The following is a 20,046-nucleotide window of genomic DNA, read 5'->3' as shown; positions in this document are numbered from 1 at the left end:
TCATGGTTATGTTATCAGTTGGAGAATTCAGTCAGCGGAGAAGCGGGGGTAACATGATTGCCTTACACCATTTGTTTTGGTTACATAGAGGTATTTTAGCACCTAGTGTTTAGTTAAGGCCTATAATACCGTATATTCACCACACTACTATTTCTATAAGCTATGCAGTACATATTTAAACTGGTAGGTTATGTTATACTAACAAACAGCTAAATAAAGGTATGTATAATACTATATCTAAATACTTATGATCAATGCTAGAAATTAATATATAAATGTGAAAGCCAATACCATACTGCAGTCCTTTTTTTAACAGCTGGAACTGGACCGGGACCCAGGGCTGGAGCAGGAACTGAAGCTGGAGCTGGGATTAGAGCCTGGAGCTGTGGCTGCACCTGGGCTTGGAGCTGGGGCTGGAGCTGGAGCAGCGGCTGAGGCCTGTAACTGGAGCAAGGGTTGAGGCCTGGAACTGGAGCTGGGGCCTGGAGCTGGAGGACCTGGGCCCGGAGGTGGGCCTGGATCTGGAGCTGGCGCTAGGGTCGGGGCTGAGCCTGAAGCTGGGGCTGGAAGTGGGGCTGGAGCTGGAGCAGGGGCTGAGGCCTGGAATTGCAGCCGCAGCTGGGCCTGGCGCTGGGGTCGGGTTGGAGCCGTGCCTGGAGCCGGCCGTGCCCGCTCGGTGCCGGGGGCGGTGCCGGGCCCGGCGGGTGGGCGGGCGGGGGCCTTGGCGAGGGCGGCCCCCCCAGCAGCGACCCTTGAACCTGGGGCCGCGCCGAGCTCAGCCATGGCGGCACCGGGGCAGAACGTGGCCGTGGTGGTTCACCGAGCCGGGGACCTGCGCCTGGTACGGCCGGGAGGAGCCGGGGCCGGGCGGGGGCGGTGGGGAGGGAGCGGCTCCCGCGGGTCTGGGGCTGAGCGCTAGGGGTGTCAGCGTGAACCGGCCCCCGCTGCGAGCGGGGCCGCCTGCGGGCGCGGGGACCCAAATTCGGGGCTGCCCCATGGCTGGAGCCCTCCCATCCCCTCTGTGGGGAAGCCTGTGGTCGTTTTACAGCGTTACGGGGAATGACCCAGACAGGAAAAAAGAAAAAATGCACCAGCCCTCGTGTGCCTGGGAGATGCAACATTTTTGCAAGGGAAATAAATTTATAGATACACTCATTCAAGCAGGCAGAAGGATGCAACAGTATCAGAAGCATGATCTATTTTTAGCTGTTTCTGGCAACTTTGTGTATCTTATCCTGTAAATTTTCTGTTTTTCCAATCCTGGAAAGGTTTCAGCTGCAGAACGCTCTTAGAGGACACAGGAGAAGACAAAGTTGAGATCTTTGCCAGCTCTGGGTGGAGAACGTTTATCCCTGAAACCCAGAATCCCAAAAAACTTGCCCCCCCTCACCCCCTGCTCGCATTCTCAGAGCTGAGACAGGCCCTTCCAGGGAGCAGGGATGGAGGCTGGTTGTTGCTTCTTTGGGCTCTCGGAGCCAGGTGAGCAGCAGGACAGAGGGTTTAGGGGGAGCAGGTGCTGAAGGACCCTCCTGGACAGGGGGAGCTTTTATTTTGTACTTTTTTAGTACTTTAGGCTTATTTTGCTTCTCTGGCTGCTAATGCTCAGCTTTTTCTGGGTGCTGAATCACTATGGCGCTGCTGGAGAGCTGCGTTTTTCCGTTTGGCGAGTGCCCAAAGAGGGGAAGGAAGGTTTCTATGGGCAGACATTGGCAGGCAGCTTTCTGTACATAGAGTCCTGGCAGTAGGGCCCTGCGGAACACACAGACTTTAGATACATGCCGTGTTTAGGGAATGATTACCAGGGAAGAGGTTGATTTTTTTGCTATTCCTGCCTAGCTAAAGCAACACATGCCAAAGCCTGAGCGGTGCTGTGTAGGTGGCTCCTGGTGGCTCCAAGGTGGCTCTCAGGCTCCTTTGACACAATTTTGCTTTTGCTACAATTACATGTAGCCTGACTACCAAAAGAAATCAAAATGGGTTGAGGACTGAGGTGGTTCCTCTAGTTCAAGAACACATTTCCAAACCCCTGTGATTTGAGAAAGGTGTCTGAGACTTGTGAAGGTGGACACTGTCTCCATCGCATCTGTGTTGCTGATCTCTAAACTGGCTAACACCTAGACATGTGAGTTTTCCTTGGATATTTGTACTGCTGGAGACCTTAGAGATGGTCACCAGTGCCCTCCTGCCTCACTGGCAGCGCCTTGTGTGATCCTCCTGGGCTTCCCTGAAGTTTCTTTCCCTGATGTGGGTGGTGCTCTCCGTGTTGACCTACTGGTCATAGGAGTAGTCTCAGCCGTGAACTCTGAACTTGCTATCTGTTATTGATACCCAAAGCTGGGTGAAGCCATCTTCCTGTAATTCCCACACCCTTCTTGATTTTTGGACGTATTTCCCTGTGATCCCTGAGCTGTGTGAAAATGTTTTTGCTTTGTTTTGTTGACTCTCCTCTTGTCCTTAGGTAGTTGCACACACTCCTCTTTGTTGTCCATTTAGGATTTATTGGTTTTATACTTGTACCATGGCCTCTCTTTCCATGTCTCCTTTCACAGAAAATATTTGTTGTGTTTACTTTACCAGTCACCATTTCTGAACTTCTCAGTGAACAGCAGACAACAAGCAGAATTTGTATCTTTGGTGTTCTCCACTTTGGTCACTCCTATTTTCTCCAAATCAGGCTGGAGAATTCACTTCCCACCAAGACGTCTACATTTTCTGGGCACAGTTGTTATTGCCAAGAAAAAAAAAAAAAAAAAAAAAAGGAAAAAAAAAAGTGGGCCAGTTTATTTTTACACACACACATTTTCAGATAGAAGTTGGCTTTATCTCTCACTGTAGACTTTCTGATCAGTCTGAGGTGGTCTGTTACCTCTGGTGTGTCACCAGATCCTGTGCTTATTGCATTTTCTATAAAAGGCTACATCTAGACTGACCTCTTTTAGAAATAATGCTCTGGGCTGTGTCCTCAGTATAACAAAACAAACCCCACCACACAGAAAAATTGCAGATACGGTCTGAACATGGAAAAGTTGGTTGAGTCATATGAGAGCATGTTTCCAGAGTTTGTCTTTCCATGATGTTTAGAATGCTGAGTTACAAAATAGGAGTTGAGAAATATGTGGGGATTTAAATAGTTAAAATGCAGAACAGTGCTTCTCAAAGTTTGAGCAGCAAAAGATTTTTTAAGAGTTTACTGTTGGCACTACTCTGGGGGGCTTTTCTTAGACAGGGTGGGTGTTGTATTGTCCTGATGTTGTAAAACTCAGCAAAATTATTCCTTTGGCTTTTGAGGCAGCTGAGAGAGCTTGGTGAGGGCAAAAGCCCTGCACACCGTTTGGGTGGAAGGGTAATATGGGCCACTTTTCTAATTTTAGTTTCATAATTCACCCCATAAAGAGTTGCCAAGGCAATTACAAGAGAATGTGAATGTATACATTAATAGGTAAAAGTCGTTATGTACATTTTATTTATAAATTATTATGTATCAATAATATATGTAAATTATGTATTACTGACACAAGTTAGTGAGGCCTGGCACAGGTTGCTCAGAGAAGCTGTGGCTGCCCCATCCTGGGAAGTGTTCAAGGATGTGGCTTGGAGCAATCTGGTCTAGTGGAAGGTATCCCTGATAGTGTAGAATGAGATGAGCTTTAAGGTCCTTTCCAAACCAAAACCATTCTGTGATGCTGTTATTCTATGATTATGAAGTAAAAAAAATTTGTATTATTTAAAATAATAATAAAGCCACTGCAATATTAAGACTATAGAACAGGTGGTTCAGAATCTTCCTGATTACAGAAGGTGATTTTTTTTCAGCCAGTGGGATGGATGAAGGATTCAGCTGAAACTTGGGGCTGCTCCACTACAGGGAAATTTAGTATGTGTCTCTTGTCTGGGCAGGGAAAATGAATTTACTGCAAACTGATTCAGAGAGTGGATTTACAAGCTGGCAGCGTGCTTACTCCTGCAGCTACCTGTGCTATTCCACTGAGCATGGAAAATGAGGGGAGCTTAGGAGCGGGCTCCACATGGCACAGCCATGTCTTATGGAGCAGACAGAACCAAAAACCCTGTCTGGTCATAGATTTACCTGAGCTAACCAGAGCTACGTTTCCACAGATATTCCCAGGGATATGAACAAGCAGCTAAATGTTTTTTTGGTTTTTTTTCTCTTTTGTCTGTAGGAAAACCGTCCAATCCCAGAACCAGGTCCTAATGGTAGGTCTATAGATGATTGATTCTGGCTGCTTTCTTCTCTCATTGTTTTCTCATTCTCTTTTGTTGCTTCTTGATAATATAAAATATTTCTGAGGAAGTGCAAAATTATCCAAAAAATGATTGGGTTGCTGAAACAGATAATGCTGCTTTTCCAGCTGAAAAGAAGAGCTGGAGCAGTCACAGATAAACTCCTTTATTTGGCTTTTTTGTTTCCTGTTGCATCAGTTCATGTATGTTACAGTAAATGGTGCTTGGGACATGTCAGGTGATCTTATGCAGGACTAAACATTAATAGGATGGGGATATGGGCTGATAGAAATTTGATTCACTAACTCTCTGGAGCTGAAATTATAACTTTGGGAGAAGGGAAAATTAAATCGACTTGCTATTTTATTCCTTCTCCAGCAATAATAACATCCCTCTTTATTTGTATTACTTTGTTGGCCTTATTTTTATTGGCATTAGCTTTTTTCTTACCCTATTTTAAGCCTTCTTGCTTTGTGAATCATTGCATAGTTTTGTATTTCAGCAGGTAGCTCATGAACGTGCCACTCAAAATTCTGGTGTGTTGGTTGAATGCCAGTAAATTTGCATCTGTCGATACTGGCTTGGCATTTGCTCTGGGTCCCAGGGACAGCCCATGTGCTGCTATCTGAGTGCCTAAGAAAGTCAGTTTTTCTACAAGGAACCTTCCCTCCTTTTCTGGCAGAGGTCCTCCTGCGCATGCATTCCGTTGGGATCTGTGGCTCTGACGTTCACTACTGGCAGCACGGTCGAATTGGGGATTTTGTTGTCAAGGATCCCATGGTGTTGGGACATGAAGCTTCCGGGACTGTCGTAAAAGTGGGCTCTGGGGTGACTCATCTGAAACCAGGTACCTGGAACCAAACCCATTTGTTTGTTTTCCTCCTAATCAGTCCTGAGAATGTGTTGTAACAGGTAAATTTATCTGAAGTTCTGAATTCACAGTGTGACCTCCTTCAAAAAGTGTCATTGCACTGCAATTAGTCACCCATCTTGGCCACTAGTATATGCTATTCCTTAGGCAGCTTTATCCAGGATATGTTGAGCTGAGCTGGCCTGTATTTTAATGCAGAGCAGAGTGTACACTGGTACAAGTTGCCTTTTAAGGAAGCTTGATAAACCTTCAGAAACCACACCTGTAGCTCTTACCAACAACCTGCTGTGAGTGTTTCTTCTCTGTGTGTGTTCTTGAAGGAGTGAATGGCCTCCTGCAGTGCAGAGGTCACTGGAACAGCTGCTCCAGGCCCTGTGGTGGGGCCTCCACAGCTCGCTATGAATATCCTAGAAAATGGACTGGGCGCGGAATTTTGCAAAGTTTGCTGATGAGAGCAACTTAGGCAAGGTGGCGAGGACGTGGGGGAGAGCCAGCAAGAGTTACAGACAGACCTGAGAGGTACCAGTGAGATGCAGGTGAGATTCAATGCAGGCAAACCCAAAGGGATATCCACGACAGAACAAACAAAACCAGCTTCATATCTGAAATGCTGTGCCGACGATCACTGCTGAAGGGATAGACCTTCGGTGCTGACACTGGGCATAGCAGCATTGGCTCCACAGCAGTGAAAATGCAAATCACTGTTAGGAAGGGGACAGAGACTCAGAGGATGTCAGTGCACATCTGGAACTCTGCATGCAGTTCTGATCTCCTCCTTTCCAAAAGGATGTAAAACAAGTGAGAAAGATTCAGAGGATCATGTGGAGCAGCATCTCTGACAAATGTCCAAGTCAGGAGCTCAAGCTGAGAGCTAGAGAGACAACTCAAGGATGTGAGGACTCGTGGAGGGCTGGGAGAGCAGGTTTCCCGTTCTCTGGTTGCTCTAGCATGAGGGCAAAGCACAGTGAGGTGAAGCATTTGCATGAGATGTAGCAGACCATGTAGTTTACATGGTGGAAGGAGGAGAAGTTGTTGAGTGTTACTAAATACAAACAAACCACTTGCAACTTGGGAGGCCTCACAGCTGTGTATAATGCGAGGCTGGGAGAGTATTCAGTATGTGCTTGTTCTGCCTCTGTCCTGTCAGACACCTGTTTTTGGCCAGTTCAGAGGGGATGTAGTGACCTAGATGGCTCTTTACTTCCGTCCTGCTTATCCCCACATCTGCCTGAAAGTCTGTTGGTGGAGGGGTTTGCTCAGAGGTTTGGCTCTGATTCCTCTGCCAAATAAATGTGAGGCTTTGTGTCCCTCATGTACTTGCAAGTTGTACTGGACTCACCCTCTTTTCTCTGGTCCATACTGCTTTGTGACTGCAATTAAATAATAGTTCTTTGTCCTGTGGCATGTGTCCTTCCAGCACCCTGGGCTACTCTGTTGTAGCACCAAGCTGTCTCTGTTCCCAGATAAATCCTGCCAGGCTCCTGGGTGTTCTGCACCTTAAGCTTCCTTCTCTGTGAGAGTGATGAGGCCCTGGCACAGGTTGCCCAGAGAAGCTGTGGCTGCCCCATTCCTGGAAGTGTTCCAGGCTGGATGGGACGAGGCTTGGAGCAACCTGGTCTAGCGGAAGGTGTCCCTGCCCATGGTAGGAAGTGGAACAAGCTGAGCTTTAAGGTCCCTTTCAACACAAATACTTCCATGATTCTACGATTCCCAAGGAACAGCCCTTTCCATCTGTGGTAGCGTGGTGGCCAGCCGAGCTCACCAGCTCTATCCTCAGTATTTCCTCTTCTACAGATTCATCAAAATATCTGGTCACAGTATGATTGCCTGGGGGCTGCCCCTTCATCTGCCGAGGTTGGCTGCAAGGCAGCTGGAAGAAGGTGTGTGTGTGGTTGACCTGTGTCTGTGCCTCTGTGCCACCATCTCTTTCCAAGTACCTGGGAAGATCTTAGTGATGGGGCTGCTGTGAAGGGAGCGTTGGGAAACAGCCTGGTGTGTGCAGCAAGACCTTCCTCATGTCCCTCCTGCCTGTATGGTGCCAGTGTTTCTGTGCTTTTTTGGTGCTACTCCTACTTGTGTGCCACCCTGTCCCTGATCCACTCCGTCTGCTTTCATCCTGGCAGGTGACCGTGTGGCCATCGAGCCAGGTGTCCCAAGGGAAATGGATGAATTCTGCAAAACTGGGCGCTACAACCTGTCCCCGACCATCTTCTTCTGCGCCACACCCCCCGACGATGGGAACTTGTGCCGCTACTACAAGCACAGTGCCAGCTACTGCTACAAGTCAGTCCATGCTCCCTCCACAGAGAAATATGTACTCCCTGGGGGGAGATTAGCTGCAGCAAGCACCTCTTGGCCCTTTGGAACACTCTTTATGTGATCTCAACAGGTTTTATTGCTTTCTGATCCATAAATAACATGCCTAAGCTTGGATGGCAGCCACTTTGCAAAGGGTTTGTCAGGCAGGCAGTTCATCCCCTCTGGTGCCAGACATAAGCATTTCTTACATGTCTCCTGGGATGTCACTGCTGGTTTACCCTTTATTTATTTTCCTTTTCCCATTTGCTCCCTGCTCTTGGTTTCTTTCCTGTCTCTTTTCATACCCTTGCCTTCCTAGGCCGATGCCTGAAGGTCTTTGTCTGTTTTTTTGAGCTGAGTTTAGCTGCTGCTTTTCAGGAAACACCAGGGTGACTGCTGACATCTCACTCTGTTGTTTGAAACGAAGTCATCCCACTTTGAGCACAGTAGGAACAGAAAGCAGTGGCCCTGCTGAGCTGTTTTTTTCATGTGTCTCTGAGTGCCTCCACTAAGCTACCAGCATTACAACATATCTGTTTTTATGTCCAGTTCAGCAAACTTGAATATGTTATTAATTGTGGCAGCACTGGCATATTTACTTAGAAGCAAATCTGTGCTTAAACGCTCTGGCAAATCATAGAATCCCAAAACGGTTTGGTTTGGAAGGGACCTTAAAACTCTTCCACCCCCTACCATGGGCAGGGACACCTTCCCCTAATGCAAGTTACTCCAAGCCCCATTCAGCCTGACCTTGAACACTTCCAGAGATGGGGCAGCCACAACTTCTCTGAGCAGCCTGTACCAGGGCCTCAAATACTCCAAAGACCTGAAAAAACTTGTATGATGTTATAACCACTTAAGTGCCTTTAACCAGGAGCTAAAAATAGCCCAAGTAGTGTCCCCCTGAGGCTGCTCTACCTGTGGAGCTTGTTATTTTTCAGTGTGTATGGGGTTGGTACTTCCATGAGCAGGAACGTCCTTGGGATTCATCTCTGGTGTCTGCACAGAAAGGATTCAGGGTTGTGTCAGTCAGAAGGAGGCACTTGACTGCTCTTCTCCTGAGAGTCCTGAGGCAGGAAGCTTTCAAAACAGATACCAAGCAGCTGCCGTCAGGATGAGGTGCTGGTCTGGATGGGATTAGCATCTCACTGTCCAGACCCACTGTCATAGATTTCCTGTGTATCAAAAAAACATTTTCTGACAACAACACAAGTCTTTGCTTGAGAGGAAGTGGTCAGTTTGTAGCTGGCTTCTTCCAGGCTTTTGCTTTTTTCTCCAATTTGAGCAAATATTACTTTGGCTATTTGATTTATTTTAATTTTTTTTTTCTTTGGGATGCAAAGCCTGGACCTGGTGCTCCCAGTTTCAGATCAGCAGTGCTGTGACTGGCTCATGTAGAGCAGATTCTCTGGCATGCGGTCACTTTGCCAGCACAAATTTCCTAAGAAGAGATGATGGCTGAGCTCAGTGAGCTTTCGCACATTTGGGCAGTTACCGTGTGTCCTGCTGGTGGACAGATTCTGTGTTGGGTGCTCTGAGTAACTTGATGGAGGTGGGATCATGCTGTGAAGCTGCCCTCCCCGTAGACTGGGCAGTGCCCAAACCCAGAAAGTAGCAAACGTGATGCCAAACTTTGTGACAATGGAACTCTTGGAGTCAGACCTTTAAATCCTCTTCGAAATAAGGGATATGCAGATATCTTACAGTGTCTTCCTGCAGCCATTATTTCCATTTCTTTGGCTTTGCATTGGCCTGGCTGAGATCTGACCTCGAGCTTCCCAGTGCTGTCACAGAGACCCCACCTAGCAGGCACAACTCCCTGAGCTGTGTGAGAACCCACACCGGTGGCTTGCTGGTGGGCAGTGTTGTGGGGCTGACATTTATTTCTTTCAGAAGTTCAGAAGGGTTTAACTTCCTCTGCTTTTTTTCCATCACTTATGTTTGGCTGCATTACAAGGCTGTTTTTGTCCAAAAGGTGTTTGATACCCACTGCACACATTGTCCCTGACTGCTGGGGGGGTGCATGCTGGGACCAGTCTACTTGTTAAAACATTTGGTGCATCAGGGAAGGTGATCCTCCTAGCTGTTACAGGGAGACCTGGATCTGGATGTCTTTCCTGGTGGCATCACCATTGGCAGCAGGATGTTTTCTAGAAGCTGATTCAACTCTGCTGAGGGGTGAGGGAGCTCACTGTTGGATGAGCCACAGGACAGCTTCAGGGTGGTACATATGCAGCCGGGGGGCTTTATTCCAAAAGGAATTAGTGGCAAAGGAGTCCTTGCTGATTCACCAAGTACTGGAGGGTTGATGTGGGGAAGTCTGTGGGTCCCTGGGTGTGGTGCTTGGGCAAACCTCACTGATAAATGGTTCAGGTGCATTTGATGCTGCTTCAGAGGAGGGAAAGAAGCAATGGAACCTCTTGAAGCATATTCCAGCATATTTCTCTGACCACAGGTGGCAGTGTGTTTTACACACACACCGGTCCCACTGTGTTTTACACCCCTGTTTGGTCTTCACCCTCATAAACTACATTGGTAGCTGTTCCTTCTTGCAGGCTTCCAGATAATGTCACCTTTGAGGAAGGAGCCCTTATCGAGCCCCTCTCAGTGGGAATCCATGCCTGCAAAAGAGCGGGAGTCACTCTGGGAAGCAAAGTCTTCGTATCTGGCTCTGGTACAGTGGTCACAGTCAATCCTTGGGTTCCCTGCCTTCTGGGAGGGGTGGGCAGGCTCAGGCTCTTCTGCTCTCTGCTGTAAGGGTGGGTCATGGCAGAGTCACAGGCATGATGAGGGGGACCTTGGGGCTGCCAAAGCCTCCTTTGGCCAAGAACACACTAAACTCTGGGCATGTTCAGAGGTGGGGCTGATGCTGCCTGGCAGTGGTACATGTTCTCTTTCTCCCCTTTGTACCCAGGACCAATCGGCCTTGTTAATGTGATTGTTGCTAAGATGATGGGTGCAGCAGCCGTGGTAGTTACAGGTAAGTCCTTTTAATCCTTTCAGAGTGTGCCTGTTTCCCACTATATAGAATCACAAAATCATTAAGGTTGGAAAAAAGCACTTAGATCATCGAGTCCCACCATAAACCCAGCACTGCCAAGCTCAACCCTGTCCATAAATGCCTCATCCACATGTTTTTTGAACAGTTCCAGGCACTTCCCTGGGCAGCCTGTTCCAGTACCTGACCACCTTTCAGGGAGGTTTAATCTTGGCAGATTATTTTTGTCTCTGATAGTGTTGGATGATGGCCCAGACAGTGTTTGCACACTGTTTTCTGTGTGCAGCCACACTGTACTTCTCCGCTTGTCTTTCTCTGCCCTTCTGTCTGCTCCTGCTGGGGGTTTCATTTTTCACTGGTTATCCACAGTGACTGAAATGGCCTTTTTGGGGTCTCTGCATTTCAGAAATGGGTATTCATTGCATAACTGTATCCTGGACAATGAGCTGCTGCTTGCAGGAATGTCTTCGTCCACTTCTGTCAGGGAAACCTCTGAGGAAGGAGATCCCGTTTTTCTAGATACTTTCTCCAGTTTTGCATCTCTTAATGATGAAGCTTTTTCTAGGGTCCACTCACAAACTGTCACTCACAGAGATTTCCCCTTGATGCAAGAATTGAAATGAGTCTTCATCACCTTTGCAGCTGCCTTTCAGGTTGTTGAGACAGCCATTCCATCCCCCCCTTTTTTTGCCATGCTAACCAAGCCCAGCTCCTCCTAGCTCTTCTTAAGGTTCAGGCCCTCTCTCTCTGTATCTTGCTCAGAAGGATAAAGAGCTGGAATAACCTCAGGATGTTTTCTGGTTGAAATTTCCACGTGGGGAAATTGAACAGGGTCTGGAAATGGTGTTTCCAGCTCCCACTATTACTCTTCAATCTTTCTGAGTGATGATGGCCAGCAGGAGCAGTTAGAGGTCCCACTGGACATTGAGCACAGATTGCTGCAGTTTTTATGTCAAAGCCCTAAAGGATCTGGACCTTTCAGAAGGCTGTTAGTCACCTCCCATACTTTGAGCCAGGTGTAATTTTGACCTTTCCATTACTGTGTTTCCATTTTTGGGTCAAGAGATAAAATTCAGGTCCCACCCTCTTGCCTTCACTGAAACATCCTTCAGTAGCACAGGTCAAAACAAAAGGCTTGTTATTGCCTTCTCCTCCCTTAATCCTTTTGCTGTCAAGTCCAGGGCATTTTTAGCTGTTCTGGCCTCACCCTGCAGGTGTGTGTTCTTGATGAATATGATTGGTCCACACCTCAGATTTTGTGAAGTGTTGTCATTTGAGGATGATGTTTGCTGTAGCAGGAAAAACAGCTCTGCCTCCTGAATCACACACAAGGAGCCTTGTGCCCAGGTGGTGCTGGACTGGTGCAGGGGCTGGGGGTGGCCCATTCCCTGGGTGGGGAAGGCTTGGTGAGTGGGGGTTGGTGGGGCTGAAGCAGCTGGCTCAGTCTGCCCCTCATTCCTGCTCCAGCCTGGGTATGTATTCCTAGTACCAGGAGCTGCTGCTGATGGGGACCTTGGGCCAGCTGAGCTGGCTGTCACATGTTACAGGAGGTTCCTGGTGCTTGGTTGGTAGGATCAGCAAGCTTGGATACATGGAATTACCCTTTCATATCTTCATGTGCTAGCCTAGGTGCTGATTCTGACTCATGGATGTCTCTTTCAGGTCACAGGGGTTTGGCTGAGGTGCTCAAAGACACCCATGAAGGTTCTGTCCCAAATCAAATATTTGCGTGTGACATGAGCTGAGGAATGGGTTTGGTTTGGCTTGCTACTGCTGGAGATTTTGCTGCCTGTCTCAAGGAACTGCTTTTTGTTTTGGCTTTAGGAGCCAACATCTGTAAGGCGTCTGTCTGTCCACAGAGGCTCTTTAGTACTTTGCTACCAGATTATTTGAATTCATTGTCCTGTGTTCTTATCATGTGTCTGTGACAAACTTTGTCTGTGCAGCACTTATGGCTTTAAAAGTTTGTGTTTGTTTTGACAAGCTTCTCACAGGTATAGAAATATTTAGAAAAGCTTTTTTTGTGAGAACTCAGCTCCTACAGCTTCTGTCTTTGGCTCATCTGGAGTGTTTGATATATTTAATGGATGCCAGTTGGGTGAGAAGACCAATTTGTTTCATGGGTCCTCATCTACTCTACCAAAGGGTCTGTGTCTTTCTCCACTCCACTCCTGATTGGGTGTGATTGATATTTATGGGCGACCTTCTCCTGTCCTTCTGCCTTGCTGTTGCTCTTAAAAGCTGCTTTTCTCCTTAGATACATGCAAAAGATCAGCCTTCCTCCCCAGTAAGTGAAGGGGCAGTTTAGGTGTTCATCTTGGGCTGTCTTGCATTGCACTGTCTGTCACTGAAGGTGCACTTAATAATTCCTACTTGAGGGAAATTATTCTCCTTGTTCTATCTGAATCTGAAGTTCTGGGTATTGATGCCTCCAGAAACCCTGGAATTCAAGGTCAGGGGAGGTGAGTAACTGTACAGAGCTCAGCTCCTTTGAGAAAAATAGATCAACACAGAAAACCTGAGAATAATACACTATTTATTTGCCTGTTAAGTTGGCTCATAAACCATCATGAGTAACTTAAGTGTAATTTGATAATTTCATTGGAAGCAATCAAAATTTTAATAAGCTCCAGGGGCTGGGAAGTGAAAACAAATTTCTGACTAGAGGCAAGCCATTAATTGTTTAATTGACCAGTTTCCCAAGAACTGTGTGAGTTTGAAGTCCGAAGGACTTGATCCTTCCCAAGACTCACAAGTGCCTGGAGCTCTGAACGATCCAGTGACCTACAGGTCTGTCTGCTTCACTAAGTGCTTCCTGGTGACTCAGGTGTACTGAGATGTTATTGCAGCCCTGACCAGGGCTGACAGTGTTGCTGCTGCATTCCATGTGCTGCTTAGACCCAGGGCTTCCTTCCTGAGCAGGTCAGCAAACCAGAGGCCAACTACAGGGAAGATGTGGGATTTTTTGCTTCCTGAGAGTGTTTTTGTGGCCCTTTGAAATGCACTGGCTGCCTTTTTACTCTAGGGCACTGCCTGTGGATTATTTCTACCAGAGAGAAAGTATGAAATATATAAAATATGTAAATAAGTAAAATATAGAATAGAATGTCTATAATATTTTATATATTTATATATTATACATATATAATAATTTAAATATATATCTATAATTTAAAATACATTGGTGACTCAGCAGATTTAAAAAATGGTAGAATCCAGCTGTGTCTGCTGTGAGCTGCTATTGTGAGACCAAACTTCACAGGAAATTTAGTCATTACTTGAGAGGACTGTTGAACCCCTGCAGAATCCTTTCCTTACACCGAGATTTGGGAGATACCAAGCATGCTGGGCAAAAGTGTTTCATAGCACTTGAGGTGCCTCAAAAGGCCCCTGGCCATGTAATTGGTGCATGGGAGGTCTCTCAGCATGGCCCCACACATGGCCAATGCTAAGAGCTTGGGAGGGACACACGTGACTCCTGCAGCCACAGGAGCAAGCCCATGTTGGGGCTTCCAGGGCTATGCTTCCCTTTCTTTTCAGCCTTGGCTTTTCTTCTTTTGTCTGCATTTATTACCCTTTGTTACCCCTTCTTGAAATGCCCTCCACAGCTCTCCTGGGTGCTCAGCTTGGTAGGTGTACCCACACTTGGCATCCCGAGCCTTCCAGCTGCCCGTGGGGGATTGTCCATCCCCTGCCCTGCCAGTAAGTGCCATCATTTTTGCTGTGGGATGGGCAGGGTAGAGCCTCTGTCCTGACTCGCTCCCAGGACTGTGGCTGAGTCAGAGAACTGGTCTTATCCTCTTCCTCTTTCCCTTGATATTTTCACCCCACCCCATCTCTGACTTCTCTGAAGACTCTGCTCTGGTGAGAGGAATGTTCTCCTCTTTGCTGTGTGTGCCCTTAGCACAGGCATAGTTTCCTGACTCTTCAAGCCTAGGACTTCTGGGTGGAGACCACCCCTCAATTTTGGGTTTAGGAAATCTTGTCTGTTACATCTTTTCCAGTGCATCTTTTCCAGCCAGCATGCAGACCCCTGTAGGCCACTGCTTTAGTGGAGGGAAAAGAGGTGATCCTTTCCTGGGAAATCCCACTCTTCTCCTCATCTGTACACGTCCTCATCTCCGGAGGTGACCTGGTTACCAGTGGTACCTGGAGAGGAATAGGTGGATTTCTTTCAGGGGATGTGGGATGCCCCAGGAGGACAGCTTGGTCTGTGGTACAAATCCCCCATGGCTCTTCAGGCGATACTTGCAGCCCTGTCAAGATCCCTCAGAACAGAGTACAGGAGTACAGCCATGCCCTCAGAGATGTTTATCATCACCAACTTTGTTGCTCCGTGTTAATGGAGTGTCTCAGGTCCACCTTATTACCAGATCCACTCCCTTTTTTCTTCATGGGCTTGCCTGCTCAATCATCTGTGACAAAAGCTGTCTGAGAGATGCTCAGCATCCTTCAGAGCTGCTACAAGGAGGGTAAAGAGCAGGACAGGTCTGTGACAGTGCAGACACACTGAGTGTTTACAATGAATGCATTCTGCAGTTTGCTCATCTGAAGGCATGTGCTGAGGGTTCCTTGAGAAAGCCCTTGGAGAGCTCATGGTCTGTTCTTATTGTGTACTGTTAGAAGTGAAATGGCCACATTAATGATCCTCCAAGCCTGTTGTCTCCTGTTGGAAAGATTTCTTGGTGCTGTCCACAGCTGGGTGATTTCTGGGTTGTCAAGGAGCAGGGTCAAGCAACCTTGCCCCTGGCTTGTGCTCTTTGAGAGGTGTCCTTTAGAGTGGAAGTAAATAATGTGGACAGCCAAGAAGGAAAAATACAGGAGTGGTGGAGGTTTGCCTCACTGTAGGCTATTCCCTAGGTTAACTTGATGAATGTGTGCAATGGGGTTTCATACAGTCTATTCTCACTAGAGGATGAAGATCCAGTGGGAATTAGTGAAGCTGCTTCATCAGACTCATTGCCAGAGGGACTGGGCAGAGCAGCTACAGAGGCAGGTTTAGGTAGGTGGAGTAGGTGCCCCGTCTGCCCTGGTCTCCTGCTGCATTTTGCCTTTGCCTGCACTGAGATTTCTCTGCTCTGATGTGTCAGGACAGCGACCAGGATAACCACAATAGCTTGGCCACAGCTGTTCCTGATCTGGTTCCTTCTTGTGGTGTCCCTGCAGTGAGTGCCCTTTGGAGTTAAACTTGGGCTTCTGCTTTTTCTTGATGCACTCTCAGTGTTCTGGCAGCACCAAAGAGAAACTGGGCCATCTACAATCTGTTGGTCTTAGAAGACACTTCCCCAGTCTAGTGGTGGTGGCTGCTCCTTCAATCAGACATTGCTCTGCATGGTGTGGGTTTCATCTGTGGGTTTGTGCTTCAGCCTCTTTGAAGCACACCCTTTTCTGCAGCTGGGGAGCCTTTGGCATCTCCTCTGTCGTTAAGTTGTCCTCATCGCTCGGCCTTCATCATCCTCATCACCTGGAGCCCCCAGCACAAGAAAGATGTGGCTCTGTTAGAACAGGTCCAAAGGAGGAGAATGAAGATAATGAAGGGGAGGGCTGGAGCTCCTCTGCTCTGGAGCCAGGCTGGGAGAGCTGGAGGTGTCCAGCCTGTAGAAGAGAAGGCTCCAGGAAGACCTTGGAGCCCCTTCCAGTGTCTAAAGGGGCTCCAAGAGAGATGAAGAGAAACTTGGATGAAGGGCCTGGAAGGATAGAACAAGGGGGAATATCTTCCCACTGCCAGAGGACAGGGTTAAATGAGATATTGGAAATTCTTCCCTGTGAGGTTGATGAGGCCCTCACAGAGATTGCCCAGAGCAGCTGTGGCTACTGTATCCCTGGAAGTGTTCAAAGCTGGACAAGGCTTGGAGCACCCTGGTCTAGTGGAAGTTGTCCCTGCCCACGCCAGGGAATAGAACTTCCATGTGGGTTGGTGCTTTGAAGTCCCTTCCAACCCAAACTATTCCAGGATTTTATGATCATTCTCTGCTTGCCAAGAGGGAGTGAATCCTCACCACTTCTGTTTGTGCACTGTCCTGTGCACGCATGTAGTGAGCAGATGCCAGGTTCAGGTTCTTCCTCCTCTTTCACATAATGCTCCAGGTCTTTATTTGATTTTCTTTCCACAGACTTATCTGCCTCTCGCCTGCAAAAAGCCAAGGAGATGGGGGCAGATTTCACCATTCAGGTGAAGAATGAGACCCCGCAGGAGGTGGCCTCCAAAGTGGAAAGTGTGCTTGGCTGCATGCCTGAGATAACCGTGGAGTGCACAGGAGTGCAAGCCTGTATCCAGGCTGGAATTTATGTGAGTACCACTTGTTACAAAGGCAGACCAGTGATGGTGTTAGTCTGTTTTTTCTGGGATGGTTCAGTGAATGAGCTATTTCACTCCCACAGTGCTTAAATTAAAGTGGGCTTGGTGTGGGGAGAGAATCTGCTCCTTAGATTGTAAACAAAGAGAGACAATTAAAGTGTTAACATCAGTATGGGGATAATTGACAGTTTGATTTGATGCTTGGGTGCTTAACCACTTACCAAGGAGACTCCAGTAAGATCCCCAAACCCAGGAAGTAGGACAGCATTCTCCATTGAAGTTAGCTCCAAATAAGAAGAATAATCAAGAAAATTAATTCCAGAAGCAATGAAAGAAGCAAATAAGAAAAGGATGTTTTGCTACCATGAACATCCTATCAGGAGCATGGGGGGAAGGTTAATGTGGAGTTACATACTGAAAGGACAGGAGGGGAATGGGACAAACTGCAAAAAGAGAAATTCCAGTAGAGCATCAGGATCTTAGTTTTAAGTCTCTCCCACTGAAATCCCCAAGTACTTTCTATAGTCCTAAATGCCAGCCATTTTTCAGAATAAGAATTTTGAATTCTTACCAAAATCCTTCACATCTTTTCAAAAGATTGCATTTTTAGTTTTGACTACCATGTGCTCCACTCTTATAGACTCCTGACAGCATCCTGTCTCTCTCTGGCTTCTCTGCTGTGCCTCAGGCAGTTCCATTGCAGCCACAAAGGGTGGCTTTATTTTTGACAGACCCTGCACAAGCTCTTGCAAAATGTAACCTGTTTGTGTGTTTGCTCTCCAGGCCACTCGTTCTGGTGGGACTGTGGTTCTGGTGGGGCTGGGGCCTGAGATGGTGACAGTGCCCATCGTGAATGCTGCTGTGCGGGAAGTGGATGTCCGTGGGATATTCCGCTACTGCAACACGTGAGTCTTGTGCAAGGGAGGCTGATGTGTCTCTGAGTTAAATTTTGTCAGAGCTGTACTTTCTTGCTAATGGAGAAAGTATCTTTTCTTAATCTGTAGCTCTTCAGGAAGGATTTATGGGATGTTGTCACCCTCGTTCTTAAAATGAGAAGTGTTATTAAGTAGGCCGTTTGGGAACTAGATTAGCTGCTGCATCGCTTTGTATCCCTATTGCTCTGATTTGGCCCATTCGTGGTTGAACTTGATGATCTTGGAGGCCTTTTCCAATCTCAATGTTTCTATGATTATAAATGTAGTGGCAATGCAAACCATATGAGGGACTCTGTGCCAGAGAAGAGGCTGGGAGCTGACTGAGGCTTTTCCTTTTTTCTCCCTGCACTGAGTCCATGAGTTTGAACTCCACCATGGTCAGTGTGCAGGCAAGACACCGGGCAAGAGGAGAGCGGAGCATGACGGTTTTAGTTTTCATTTGGGGCTTCAAAAGTAGTAGTTTCCTGTGATTTTCACTTGTTTCCTGAGATTTCACTTGCTCTCTCAACTGTCTATGTAGAGTGCCTGTCTTCTCAGAGCTCAACAGCCCAGAGCAGTTGGCCCTCCCATACCAGATACTTGATACTTCCCTCCCTAGAAGATTCTTTGCAGGCAAAACTTCTCTGGGCTAAGGAAATAACTGTGATGATCCAGGCTGCTCCATGCTCTTTTCTTAGACTCCAAACTAGTGGCTGCTCTCATCCCCTGCTCTCTGCTTCCCTTGCAGGTGGCCTGTGGCCATTGCTCTTCTCGCATCCAAGAGGATCAATGTAAAGCCCTTGGTTACACACCGTTTTCCCCTGGAGAAGGCTCTGGAGGCTTTTGAGACCACCAAGAGGGGTGAAGGGGTCAAAGTCATGCTGAAGTGTGACCCCACTGATCAGAGTCCCTGAGCTGTCCTAGTGCCTGGCCCTCATCCTTGCTATCTGTAACTAGAAAATCACATGTAATGAGGGTGAATGGCACTGGGATTCACCATTAGATCATTAACAAGTAACTACAAATGGACAGCCAATAGTTTGAATCAAAATGCTGAATTCGAGATGATGGTTTGCAGAATTGGTGGCTCTTCTTCACAGTTCACATGTGCAGGAGAGCCTGGCCAGGGAGGGTGTCACTGGCATGTGGCACAGCAAGGGTGGAGGTGCTGGCACTCCCCCTTCCCGCCCCGCACTGCCCTGGCTGCAGCATTTCCTGCATGGCAATCCCTGGATGCAAGACAGCCCTATGTGAATATCTCCCCTTCCCTTGTGAGTGCTCAGGGACTCTACAGCCTGTGGAACAAAGCCTGGCCCTCTCCACTCCATGGGAAGCACTGGCACATTCAGGTCATTCTCTCCACGCTCTTCTCAAAGCTCAGAACTGGGTTTTTGTGACACTTGGAGGCCAGCTGGGACCACGTCTGCTGTGTCATCCCCAGCAGCTCCTTGTGGGACCACTGCAGGCAGGGAAACTGGGGTCCTGTATTTATGTGCCTCCCATGAAAGGGCTGTTGGGGGGCACTGCTGCTTTTGACATGGAGGGGAGAACAGGTGAGACATGAGGGGATAGCATCACTCAGAGGTTTTACCACTGCGAACAAATCGTAATTATTTGGGAATATCAAGCCTTCCTGCTGAGTTTGTGAGCCACAGACAAGGTACTAATGAAGCAGAAAAAATCTAATCTTTGATTACAGTCGTGTTAATTTTAGTACTGAGAGATCAGCTCCTTCCTTGGGCTGGTACTGAACTTTCCTCAATAAATTCTGGCTGCCTGAGTCCTTCCAGATGCGTCTTTTGAGGTGTGGGGTGGTGGGTTGGAAGGGTTTGCAGGGGACTGTGCAGACCTAAACCTCACCAGTGTGCAGGTTGAGCTCAGTGTTGGCAGGACTGTGAAACCTCAAACAACCCTTTGCTTGGAAATGAAATCTCATGTTTTTTCCAGATGTGGCCAAGTTAATCCTGGCAAAGATGGAAGGCCCCAAGTCCACGCTGAATTTTACAGGGATGAGACATAACCCAGGGGAACTTTCTATAGCTGGAATAAGTGGTCAAAATATATGCTCAGCACATTCCCATGCTGGGAGGAACCCTGTTGGCATGGCTGGGGATTCAAAGGCCATCCCAACTCCTGTCCTTTGGGGATCTCCATTAGCATGGCTGGAAGACCAGTGCCCATTGCAAGATTGTTCTTATTGGGAAATGGAAACTTGCTCTCTGTAGTCTTAGGGGGCTGTTTAGCATCCTGAGGGCTGGAGTTATCCCCACAGCTGAGCTTCGTTGGGTCCTTGGCTGATCTGCTCCCTCATCAGGTCTTGCTGGGGGCTTTGACACAGTGGGGGCATTGCTGGGGGCAGTAGGTCTGGTGGATATAATCAGTGGGGTTGTGCCTATAATCCCCCACCCCTGACTCCATGTATGTT

At 47.7% G+C, this 20,046-nt stretch overlaps 1 protein-coding gene across 2 annotated transcripts; it reads left to right on the top strand.

Annotated features, from left to right (window-relative positions):
• Window positions 1-318: 318 nt before the first annotated feature.
• Window positions 319-19,401, top strand: SORD (sorbitol dehydrogenase). 2 transcript variants are annotated; one of them, XM_088172286.1, is made up of 9 exons: window positions 319-509; window positions 4,182-4,215; window positions 4,925-5,089; window positions 7,237-7,396; window positions 9,967-10,085; window positions 10,326-10,391; window positions 16,523-16,698; window positions 17,491-17,612; window positions 18,370-19,401. In XM_088172286.1, the coding sequence occupies exons 3-9, from the start codon at window positions 4,939-4,941 to the stop codon at window positions 18,533-18,535; spliced, it is 960 nt and encodes a 319-aa protein (XP_088028412.1). In that variant the 5' UTR covers window positions 319-509; window positions 4,182-4,215; window positions 4,925-4,938; the 3' UTR covers window positions 18,536-19,401. The 2 variants fall into 2 exon arrangements, with proteins under 2 accessions (XP_088028412.1, XP_014745501.1); XM_014890015.2 differs by lacking the exon at window positions 319-509 and adding an exon at window positions 708-841.
• The last annotated feature ends 645 nt before the right edge of the window (window positions 19,402-20,046 follow it).

The sequence above is a fragment of the Sturnus vulgaris genome, chromosome 13 (genome assembly GCF_052056855.1).
Source record: "Sturnus vulgaris isolate bStuVul1 chromosome 13, bStuVul1.hap1, whole genome shotgun sequence".
NCBI classification, from domain to species: Eukaryota; Metazoa; Chordata; class Aves; order Passeriformes; family Sturnidae; genus Sturnus; species Sturnus vulgaris.
Note: the sequence above shows the minus strand (reverse complement) of the source record. Positions and strands in the feature narration are given on the sequence as shown.

Excerpts from the sequence above, each read along its gene's own strand:
- SORD (XM_014890015.2), top strand. The coding sequence starts at position 782 with ATGGCGGCACCGGGGCAGAACGTGGCCGTGGTGGTTCACCGAGCCGGG. Across the intron at positions 10,086-10,325 it reads AGTCTTCGTATCTGGCTCTG|GACCAATCGGCCTTGTTAAT; the intron begins GTACAGTGGTCA and ends CTTTGTACCCAG. Across the intron at positions 10,392-16,522 it reads AGCAGCCGTGGTAGTTACAG|ACTTATCTGCCTCTCGCCTG; the intron begins GTAAGTCCTTTT and ends TTCTTTCCACAG.